This window comes from Berghia stephanieae, chromosome 6 (genome assembly GCF_034508935.2).
Source record: "Berghia stephanieae isolate SIO BIC M18660-M18661 chromosome 6, UCSD_Bste_1.3, whole genome shotgun sequence".
NCBI lineage: Eukaryota > Metazoa > Mollusca > Gastropoda > Nudibranchia > Aeolidiidae > Berghia > Berghia stephanieae.
In genome coordinates, this window is record NC_088365.1 from 68,355,164 (window position 1) to 68,367,680 (window position 12,517).

A 12,517-nucleotide genomic window follows, 5' to 3' on the forward strand; every position below is an offset into this window, starting at 1 on the left:
ACAACGAGGAGACATTTCGATTTTTTACTTGGCTAACTGCAATCATGCAAGTCACAATCATTTTGTTTCTTGGATCCAATTCTAATTGCCAACTTGGCAGTTGTAATGCCAAAAACAAACAAACAAACAAACAAACAAACAAACAAACAAACAAAAAAGATAGATAGATAGGTAGATAAATAGATGGATAAATAGATGGGTGGATAATAAAAACTTTTTCCGGGTTAATATTGGGCTTGGTAATTTTCGGACATTTTAAAAGAAGTTTATTATGATCATGAAGGATATTTCGTGAATCTATGCTTATGATAAACAAAGTATAAAAATACACGAACATCTTTTTCTATTACATCTACACATGGCTATGATAGAAAACAAATCATTAAAACTTTAAACATTTAGCAATCGATTTGGCAGAAAACATAATGCCTTGTAAAATGTAATTTTCTTTTTGGTATATAACAGATAATTGATCTGGTATGGCTGTGTCATTCGCTTGTTTGACTAACGACAGTACAGTGGTGAAAAAGTTACAAGACGTTAAAAACACGGAAAGTAATGCGTGGGAAATTAAAAGTTGAACGCAAGGACTAAAGAAAACAGAAGTTGATTTCAGACGAAAAGAAATGTACAAAAGTGCTCGACCAACTGTAAAGAAAGAGTTACGTCGTGGTTGACGAACTATGGACACTCCATTATCATTGTTGTCCCCGACGCCATCTTTGTTTTTATCCAGGGGATATTTGCCACAATTAAGTTCTATGTTCAAATGCATTTTTATCATTGATGCAAGTCTTCTCCAAATATTTTTGGACATATTTGTTGACACTTTCAACTTTGACTAGACACCGGTGTAGTGTAGTGTAGATAGATCTAGAGTTTGGTTAAATTTTCGTGAAAGGCGTTAATTTCACACAATTACACCATGGCTTTGAATTTGCTCATCGATATCACAAAAGACGAAGAAAGAGCAGTGAAATTTTTGCAACACCATAATGTGTTGCGTTCAAGTCCACCGAATTGCGCATCTTGTGGTCGACTGATGACCTGTATCAAAATAGGAAGGGGCGATAATAAAGCCAAAGCCTATCGTTGCCCTCAGCATAAATCCATTAAAATACCATTAAAATCCGGGACATTTTTCCACAACACAAATTTAAAGTTTACTACCATAGTTCGTATAGTTTATTTTTGGGCTTATAAAATTCCGCAATACACAGTAGCTTCTTTAGTAGGATTTACAGATAACACAGTCGCTGTGTGGTTCAAAAATTTAAGAGATGTCTGTTCCCATTGGCTTGATAGCAATAATTACCAGATTGGAGGTCCAGGGCTGGTTGTTGAAATTGATGAGATTCTGATAACAGCGAGAAAGTTTAGAAAAGGACAAGCACTACCTCAACGCTGGATATTCGGGGGAGTCTGTATTGAGACAGGACAGGGATTTCTCGTTCTCATCCCTGACAAGGAAGAAAGGCCCTCTAATTTATTCCTTTCCCTGATACAGGAGCGTATTGCAGCGGGGAGCATAATCCACACTAAAGACCGTTCCACTTTTAAAGGCTTAGTTAAAATACCAGTCGTGCCTCTATATGAGCACAAAGTCAGGTCACATGACCCGAATTTTGCTGACCCAGTATCGGGCACATCCATCAGTCGTTTTGAACACTTCTGGAAAAATGCTAAAAATAGGTTTGATACCTATGCTGGCGTCTCAAGTTCAACATTTCAGTCACATCTGGATGAGTTTGTATGGCGGGAGTTACATGGAAAAACCTATGAGAAGGCATTGGATAATATACTGCTCCATATTTCTCAATACAAGGTAGGCATTCACTTTATTTCTCAGACATTTTCACCACTTATAGCTTTAAAAAAAACCCCCAAAAAAACAAAAAAAAACAACCAAGCATTTATATATATCACAATATCGACTAAACACTTATATTATACTAAAAGCCTTTTATAAGGTGTTACACGCCAAGACAACATTTTTTAACATATATATAGAACCCGAGATGACTTCGTTGGGTGCATTTAACAGCCATGTATTCAATTTCCACCTGGGAACAGTGAGAAGAGCCTTTTCCAAGGACTCAATTTATACGCAGTCATACCATACAAGACCACATAGCCACACACAGTTATAAAAGTGAATTTTGTCTTAAAAACAAGAACATCCACCATTCTGGGTATCAGTTTATCTTTTATAACAGTTCAACTTTTGTTCACTGACACCTATGTACCTATGTAAAATGTAAAAAGGACGACTATGTGTGAAGTATAAAAATCAGCCTATCTGGACCTGGGATTGAACCTCAGACTTCCTGATTGCCACTATTCAGGAGGTCGAGGTGCGATCCCCAGTCGAGCTAGAATGGTTTTTTTTCTTGTATTTTTCTTTCTTTTTCGTCTTGTACTGTTTCATAAAACCATAATAGTTTCCACAGCTTAATGTGCTCAAAGTGCTTTAACAATGAATCCAACAGCAGCAATACTTAACATGTGCGGCCATGTGGTCTTGTGTTATGACACTCGCTTTCGGATCGGAAGGTCCTGGGTTCTAGCCTCGCTCGGTGCATAGTTGAGTCCGTGGAAAAGGCTCCTTGGTCACATTCTCTCACCATTCTCAGGTGTAAAATGAGTACCTGGCCGTCAACAGCGTTGTCTCTGTCCGAAAAAATTGTAATATCGCCTAACAGGCGTCTTGTCTTGTCCTTCATGTTAAGTGTTGCTGTTGGACAGGGACCCCTTGTAAAGTGCTTTGAGCCCGTTTAGTGGATTTTGCGCTTTTAAAGCTCAATTTACTTATTTTTTAACATGTGAGATGGGACATTACACCTGGTACGGCTAGGTACTCATTTAACACCTCAGTGCGGTGAGAAAATGTGAGTAAAGAGTCTTTTCTGAGGACTAAACTTTGCGCTGCCGAGTTCAGAACTCTTACACTGGACCAACTGGTTTGAAGGTGAGTGTCAAACCATTGGACCACCAAACCCCATAATTACAGAGGGGAATCAAACCATTGGACCACCAAACCCCATAATTACAGAGGGGAATCAAACCATTGGACCACCAAACCCCATAATTACAAAGGGGAATCAAACCATTGGACCACCAAACCCCATAATTACAGAGGGAAATCAAACCATTGGACCACCAAACCCCATAATTACAAAGGGGAATCAAACCATTGGACCACCAAACCCCATAATTACAGAGGGAAATCAAACCATTGGACCACCAAACCCCATAATTACAGAGGGAAATCAAACCATTGGACCACCAAACCCCATAATTACAGAGGGAAATCAAACCATTGGACCACCAAACCCCATAATTACAAAGGGGAATCAAACCATTGGACCACCAAACCCCATAATTACAGAAGGGAATCAAACCATTGGACCACCAAACCCCATAATTACAGAGGGGAATCAAACCATTGGACCACCAAACCCCATAATTACAAAGGCAGGGGAGTCAAACAATAGAACCACAAAGCCCCACCATTACAGAGGGGAAACACAGTCACAAAGTGATCTATTAATGGCTAATTCTACCAAAGTTACGAAACGTGGTGTGATTTTTTTTTCATGCAGGCTTATATTTTAGATGACCTGAAAAATTTTGAATGATTTGGTAACGATAATGATAAACCAAACAGTTTCTCACAAGAATGCCAAATTCCTTTGATCTTTTCATCATTTGCAATAAAACATGACTCATATTTTAAAATATTTACACAGTAATGCTGTGTTGATTCTCTTTACCATGGGGAAAATAATCATAACAACGTTGCATTCAGTGGTATATCTTAGCAAATAATTTTGGATTCTTTCAATTAGTGCTTCAACAGATTTGCAAACAGGCGATATTACATTTTTTTCGGACAGAGACAACGCTGTTAGCGGACAGGTTCTCATTTTACACCTGAGTACGGTGAGAGAATGTGAATAAAGAGCCTTTTCCAAGGACTCAACTATGCACTGAGCGAGGCCCTGACCCAGGACCTTCCGATCCGAATGCGAGTGTCATACGACAAGACCACATAGTTAACATATGTGAACTGTGGCGTTCTTTACATGTCATAATGTGAAGTATCACTGAATCTAAACCAAACACGTTCCATGTAAGTTTTGTTCATCAAAACCTTCCAAAGGAAATGCAGTTTTCAAATACAAGAAATGCATAATTAACCCTCTCCTTCACAACTACAAGAAAATCGTCACATTTGTTAGGATACAATAAACACATATTTCTTGTTTCAGATTTGTTAGGATACAATAAACACATATTTCTTGTTTCACATTTGTTAGGATACAATAAACACATATTTCTTGTTTCACATTTGTTAGGATACAATAAACACATATTTCTTGTTTCACATTTGTTAGGATACAATAAACACATATTTCTTGTTTCACATTTGTTAGGATACAATAAACACATATTTCTTGTTTCACATTTGTTAGGATACAATAAACACATATTTCTTGTTTCACATTTGTTAGGATACAATAAACACATATTTCTTGTTTCACATTTGTTAGGATACAATAAACACATATTTCTTGTTTCACATTTGTTAGGATACAATAAACACATATTTCTTGTTTCACATTTGTTAGGATACAATAAACACATATTTCTTGTTTCACATTTGTTAGGATACAATAAACACATATTTCTTGTTTCACATTTGTTAGGATACAATAAACACATATTTCTTGTTTCACATTTGTTAGGATACAATAAACACATATTTCTTGTTTCACATTTGTTAGGATACAATAAACACATATTTCTTGTTTCACATTTGTTAGGATACAATAAACACATATTTCTTGTTTCACATTTGTTAGGATACAATAAACACATATTTCTTGTTTCACATTTGTTAGGATACAATAAACACATATTTCTTGTTTCACATTTGTTAGGATACAATAAACACATATTTCTTGTTTCACATTTGTTAGGATACAATAAACACATATTTCTTGTTTCACATTTGTTAGGATACAATAAACACATATTTCTTGTTTCACATTTGTTAGGATACAATAAACACACATTTCTTGTTTCACATTTGTTAGGATACAATAAACACATATTTCTTGTTTCACATTTGTTAGGATACAATAAACACATATTTCTTGTTTCACATTTGTTAGGATACAATAAACACATATTTCTTGTTTCACATTTGTTAGGATACAATAAACACATATTTCTTGTTTCACATTTGTTAGGATACAATAAACACATATTTCTTGTTTCACATTTGTTAGGATACAATAAACACATATTTCTTGTTTCACATTTGTTAGGATACAATAAACACATATTTCTTGTTTCACATTTGTTAGGATACAATAAACACATATTTCTTGTTTCACATTTGTTAGGATACAATAAACACATATTTCTTGTTTCAGATTTGTTAGGATACAATAAACACATATTTCTTGTTTCACATTTGTTAGGATACAATAAACACATATTTCTTGTTTCACATTTGTTAGGATACAATAAACACATATTTCTTGTTTCACATTTGTTAGGATACAATAAACACATATTTCTTGTTTCACATTTGTTAGGATACAATAAACACATATTTCTTGTTTCAGATTTGTTTTGAACATCACAAAATTTTAAGAGAAAAATCTTTGTTATAATATTATTAAAATGAGCTTAAACTTAAAGCTGTTTTGTAAATATCCTAATTATTGCTTTTGAATTGAGTGTAAAAAATCATTTTAAAAAAATTGTTCAGGAAAAATCCTGAAAACTGTCGGTAAAGTTAAGATGACATAATTATTAATTTGACCTCTCACCTCTGAGTTCCTTGTTGTGTGCCATCTGTTAATACTTATTGCTATTGTAATAAAATAAATCATAAATTTCAATGCTTTACTCCTTATTTTGACAATTTTGTATGTTTCAGGTGTCAAATGAGTACCTGGCCGTTAACAACATTGTCTCTGTCAGAAAAATAATTAATTATCGCCTAACAGGCGTCGTGTCTTGTCCTACACACTACACATGTTAAGTGTTGTTGGCTAGGGACCGCATGAGCAAGTTTAGTTGATATTGTACTAATATAAATGCTCAATTTTTAATAATTTTTATATTTTATAATTCACAGGTACGTTTTAATCTTAAACGGTATATCGACGAAGACAAGTGTTGCCAGCCCAAAATAAAAGTTTTACATGTTGAAAAGAAAAGAGATCAGCTCCCCATCTTGAATATTGATAGTTCTATGGGGGAGGAGATCTTCAGTTTCCAGACTGCAATGGAGGTCAGTTTAACGTGGAGTTTAAAGGGGGAGATAAAATTTTATTCAGTAAAACAAATTAGTGATAATACTCCCGACCACACAGTCGTTTTACATAGACAGTCAGCTTCTATACCCGTAGACTTGTCCTATTAATTTCGTTTAATATAATAGTAATAGAGGTTCCAAAGCCTATGATTTCCCTGTTACATAATAAGTGATAAAATATACAACAACCATTAATGGCTCGTATAGCTGTCTAAGAATACAACCTTCACAATAAAATTAATAATGAGTTCGAGTTTGATATGCATTGTATCACTATGAGTTTATTATTGTTATTTGATATAGCGCCAGTATCCACAAATAGTGCTCAGAAGTGCTTTACAATAGTTTTTTTGGTATCACACATGTTCATTCATTCGACTACAACAGTCATACACACATCTTGTCCGAAGTTCACATAGAATCACAAGAAGCAGAATGAAAAAGATTGATTTTTAGATACTGTCTGAAGATTGGTAGAATTTCATATTGTCGGGTTTTAGGTGGTAAAGAATTCCATACACGATTGGAGTTGAAAAAGCAAAATCATGCTCAGCAAACTCTGTTCTTGGGATGTTTTTCTCCGTTAGCAAAGAACTGCCAAAAGTTTACAATAATCCAAGTAGCTGGTAACAACACGGATAGGTATTTTGCATGTTTCGTCATAAATAATACTTGGTATTCTGCATTTCATTTGGAGAGCGCTATGAACCGCCTGGCAGCATTTTGTTATGTGTGCACGCATGTCTAGATGAGTGTCAAAATAGAAACCAAGGGTACAAACGACATTGAAATTTTTAATTACAGATTCACCGAAGGACAGTTGGTCGATGAGTATATTATTTCCCGTGTTTTTTGATACAATCTTCTCAGTTTTGTTCTTGTTGAATTTAAGCTTGTTGTTTGTCATCCATGCTTTATCATTATCTAGACATGCTGCGAGTCACACTTTTGTTTCATCAATGTTTTTTGATGAAATGGGAGTCTATAGCTGGTATCATTGGCTTTGAGGTGATGACTGAAACAGATGTTCATGATGATGTTGCTTAAGGGCTTTGTGTAAATTGTGAAAATATAAAGGCCAAGCACTGAACCCTGTGGAACTCTAAATTGCAACTTCGTTGGTGGTGAAAGGAATTCATGTAGGAGAACGCACTGTTAACAGTCAACAGGAATATACTTGAACATGAGAGATTGTGTTATAATAGTAACTGGGATATACTCCTCCTCCATAGGCCTATGGCTCTAGTTAGGAGTCTTTCAGAGCCAGCAGGCCCATGGAGCCAGAGTTTATCCTCGTTTCTCTTGCATGATGGGACAACGGTCATCAGTTTGAGAATCACTTGACATGCAGTGACCTTTTTTTTTTATTCGTCTGGATTTTACATAATGTATTACGATTACCTCTTTCATTGTCTTTATTGTTGACTGAAAAAATGTTTTGTGTCTCAAACATTCTGAGTTGAGTGTTATGTTCATTTTTAAAGCTGTTCATTATGTTCATTTAAAAAAAAAATACTTATAAATCCAATTTGATTTTTATATTTGAGAAATTGAAAATTTCAAATGTCCTCACAATAATGTAACTTCTAGATTTTTCTTCTTTTTTTTTTTTTAATTTCAGGTTAACGGTTTTGAAGGAATTGAATTTTGTGTTAAGAAAGGCTTCCGATCTATTCTGGAAGGAATTGACGAGAGGCCGTTGCAATCAGCCTCGTACCAGGATCAAGAGCCGACTTCCATAGCAACAGTGACTGTAAAATCGGAACCGGACGAGGAGGACGAGTCATCCGAGACAGAAGAAAAGTTAAGAGCTTGGCTCGCTAGCTCTTGTGCTTATGATATACAGGACGAACGGGGAGTGAGGTCCTCAATCAAAGTGGAACCGATTTCTCAAAACTCTGTTGAATAATTAAATTGATTTGAATGACAATTTTCATGAAAAGCACATTTTGACTGATTAACTTTGCTCAATGAGGTTCACAATGCCTCGTTTAACGATGATGATTATAGAGATCCCAACTAGTATGAAGATTTACAAATTTTTAAAGTTAAAATGGCCTCAATATGAAAGTCTTCAAAAATTGTGTGTTTTTGGCAAGCAGCCGTTTTCCTAGCACTGAGAAGAGAGAATATAAACTGAGTCACGTCAGTGTGAACTCAGTTCAATATTGCTCATGAAATGGAGACTGTGCTGTTTTTATTTTCCCAAATTACATATTTTTTATTCTTGAAGTTGGAATCTCTGTAGTATTAAAAATGATGATGACTTGACATTAGAATGTGTGTTGGCTAATCTCTACCAGCCCTACAGGTTGGGTCTTTTGAGGGTTCGGGTCCCAGACTCTGTGATATCTATTTTTGTATGGCATTTCTGTATTCCCTTTATCATTTCTCATCATTACTGATATAAGTGCCTGCTTTACAGTAATTCTGGATTCGTATTCATGATTTTCCCCGTTTCATGTTGCTCTCTTATCTTTTGTTTTAGATTGAGGTTGCTCGTTTGTTTAAATGGTTCTGATGGGGGATCCTTAGCTGGGAGTGAGACATTGAAACGTTTTGTACCTATTTTTGAGAGATGATATTTTTTTTTCTTTGTAAATCATATCTTTCATATGTACTATTATAGTTATTAGTTCAGAATTGATTGTAGTTTGTAAACCAGGCGCTTAAATGACCTGAATAGTGTCGAAAGCGCCGTGACACACCTAAAAACAAAAACAAAACAATAGTTTGTAAACATTTGAACATATCCTTCATAGTGAGAGAAACTTTGCTTGTGCCTGGTCACAATTGTGTCAAAATAGGCACATAGATGAATTGTTTTTCATCATTTAACTGAGAAAGACATCAAATGAAAACGAATCTCTTCCTTAGTTTTTCACTATAGATTAGTATTGGGAGTATTTTTTGACATATATTATAAAAAAAAGTGACATTTTGGCACAGCTTCATATTCTGGATGGGACTTCTGACCTCCCATGGTGGGCAAGGAGGTCACCTGTTGAGTCTTTTATCCCTTTATATATGTTTTCCAAGTTGCTCTCTGTCTTTGTCTTGGAATGGGATTGACTTGGTTTTGTCCTGGCCCTTTGTAGAGTTCTAGGATGAGAAGGAAACAGTCAAATGTATAGTGTTAGTGTTAGTTTTGGGAGGTATTTTTTTTTTCCTTGTATATCATCTGAAGTAATGAATGATTGTAATGTTTTTGTTTTGAACATATGGTGCAAACATTTGAGTTTGTACCTTTTAGTGGTATCCTGTCTGGATGACACTTTTAGGTGATCTCATTCCTTACCTCCCATGGTGGGCAGGGAGGCACTTACTATGTCTTCCATCCCTCTTTTTTAAATCTATTTTCCAACTTGCATTCTGTCTTTGTCTTGGAATGAGATTACTTGGTTTCGTCCAGGCCCTGGCCGGAGTCTTGGCTGGGAGTGAAACAGTCAAATGCAAAGTTATTGTTTTGAGAGATTATATTTTATTCCGTGTAAATCATCTCTCTGTTATGCATTATTATATTTGTTATTTTTAATTTATAATTAGCATTTGAGTGTGTTCCTCTTTTAAGTTTTTACAAAAGGTACTAGCTGATTCCCACCTGTGGACAAATCTTGATCTCAAAATCCTAACAGAAGCAATATTATAGCAATGACTATGAAAATGTTTTTTTCTCTTTTTGAGGAAATTTTTTGTCTAAAATCCAAGCCCTATCTCCACTGAGTACAAATGTTTTTGAATTTTGAAAATCCATTCATAAATAAACAAGTTATGCAGTTTCAAAGGTGTCATTTATTTGGATGACCCGCAAAGAGGAAAAAAACGCGAAAATATGGGACGCTTTTTCGGCATTTTTTTTTCGACCTTTGGTTGCATCTTGCGTAATAAGTGTATTAAAAGATTGAAACTTGAAGAGCAAATTAGGATGGTGTTTTGTAAATACGGGAAAAGTACTCGTCATATTCATATGAAATTTTACAGCCAAAAAGAAGAAATGTTCATGTATTACCTTGTCAGCGACAAAACCTCCACGCCCGGTAGTTTTAGAAATATTTTACTCCAAAGAGTAAAAATATATTTTTAACGGTCTTCTGGTAATTGCACGAGTTTTGTCGCTTGACATAATCTAAAATGACCTTTTTTCTAACTGTGTGCCAACTTTCAGTCATATTCAGCGATGAACAGCGTCGTAATTAATTTTTTAAAATAGCATATACGAAACAGCTTCGTCCCATATTTCGATGCGAATTCGGGCACTTCGTGAGCGAAAAAGAGGCCCAAAGATTTGTGCGGGATAGTCATTGCTAAATATTACCATGAACATATCGGTATTCATTGATAAATGTGGGAATTTTTTTTCTTCTGCAAACTGATCGTAATTGTAGCGTAAACCAAACATTCTGTGTTTGTAGATCTGTATAGAATATGTTTTTGTTTTATTTAACAAATGCTTTAAATTAAAATTGTGTGGCTATGTGGTCTTGTGGTGTGACTCTGGTTTTTGGATTGGAAGGTTCTGGATTCGAGCCTCGCTCTGCGTTTAAGTTGATTCCCCTTAGAAACGGTTCTTTACTCACAATCTCTCACCATACTCTGATGTAAAATGGTACAAGTTAACACCATTAAAGGCAGTGTCTTTGTGAGGAAAAAAAATTGTAATATTGTCATATAAATATATTTATTGATGGATGTACTGTAGTTCAAACAGTGCTCTATAAATTTATAAATTCATAACATAATATAATGTAAATGTTGCTGCTCGAAGCTCTAAGAAATAAATAACAATGTGAAATTGAATGTAAGCTTCAATTTAATTACAAAAACAGATAAAATGGACATTTCAGGTTTCCACTTTATCAACAAAACAGGATGAATGAAACACCCCCCTCTTTTCACTTAATTAATTGCGCACGTTTAAGAAATATCTATTGTTCTATTTTAATTCGTGCTTCCTTACAAAGGAGCATATCTACTATTTCCTGCCCATCAATGTTTTGTTTATTCATCTTAACAACGCCACTACCACACCATCTCATTCATCTCTAGTGTTTGATTCATCCTGTTTTGTTGATAAAGGGGAAACCCGAAACGTCCATTTTATCTGTTTTCAGTAATTAAATTGAAGCTTCCATTCAATTTCACATTGTTATTCATAACATAATATATTGAAATGAGTAAAATGAAAATCTCACATTTGCATCCATTCCATTTCAACACACATTACGTCTAGTCAGTTGGATCTTGCTTGGATGGAGGAGGATAAATCCATAGTTCAGATGTTCATTTTGAGTGCTATACGGTGTGTGAAATAGATACACTCCAGCAGTTTCCTCGAGACATGCGAAAAGATTTGAGGAAACCGTGCTGAAGTGTATTCAGTATTCAGAAAAGTGAGTGGAGCAGGCACTTATTTCAATAGAGTAATGAGATGAAACAAAGTAAAGACGTGTCAGAAGACAAAAAAGGTTACACATGTTTTGATTTTGTGTTGTTCTTTTTGGGTTTTTTGGGTTTTTTTTTGTTGTTGTATTTCTGCAGTGATGTCAATCAAACTCAGGACCAGGCTGAAATTGAAGTTGCCATAGTAACAGTCACAGTCTGATCCAGAGTTCGATTCCCATTCTTGAAACGGAAAAAAAAAAGTTTTTATCCTCTGTGTTTTGCCGTATTTTGAAATGAAAAAAAAAACAACAAAAAACATGTTTTTGAAATTTCGGCTTGAAAACTCTACCCTGAAATATTGGTTGATTAAAATGACCTACATCTTTGGATAAAAACTGTCAAACCTGAAACTTTATTGAAGACTTGAATAAAGTCCCGTGTTTGAGATTTATGTTGACAAGAGTCATAGTGTCACTAGTTGTCACTATTATTAGTGACAGATTATTTCCTTCATGGCAACAAATATGTAGGGAGACCACCAACATCAATAGTAACTACCCGACCCTGAACCAGGATCTCTTTATTTGTCAAAAAGTTTCTGAATTCAGATGAGGCCAAATGTAATCCCCGAAGATTAAGCTGTCATCTGCATTTTTTGCCAAATTGGGACCTACAATTTGCCAGGAAAAAACCTCAAAATTTGCCAAGAAATTTGCAAAAAAGACCAAAATTCGCCAAAAAATTTGCCGAGTAGAACTAAGCGTTTCAGTAAAAATTAATGCGCGATACAGAAAATATATA

At 34.9% G+C, this 12,517-nt stretch overlaps 1 protein-coding gene across 1 annotated transcript; it reads left to right on the top strand.

The window, feature by feature from the left end:
* Positions 1-213: 213 nt before the first annotated feature.
* On the top strand, positions 214-12,168 carry LOC144975516 (uncharacterized). The gene is made up of 3 exons (XM_078919684.1): positions 214-1,825; positions 6,155-6,310; positions 7,956-12,168. The coding sequence occupies exons 1-3, from the start codon at positions 926-928 to the stop codon at positions 8,241-8,243; spliced, it is 1,344 nt and encodes a 447-aa protein (XP_078775810.1). The 5' UTR covers positions 214-925; the 3' UTR covers positions 8,244-12,168.
* The last annotated feature ends 349 nt before the right edge of the window (positions 12,169-12,517 follow it).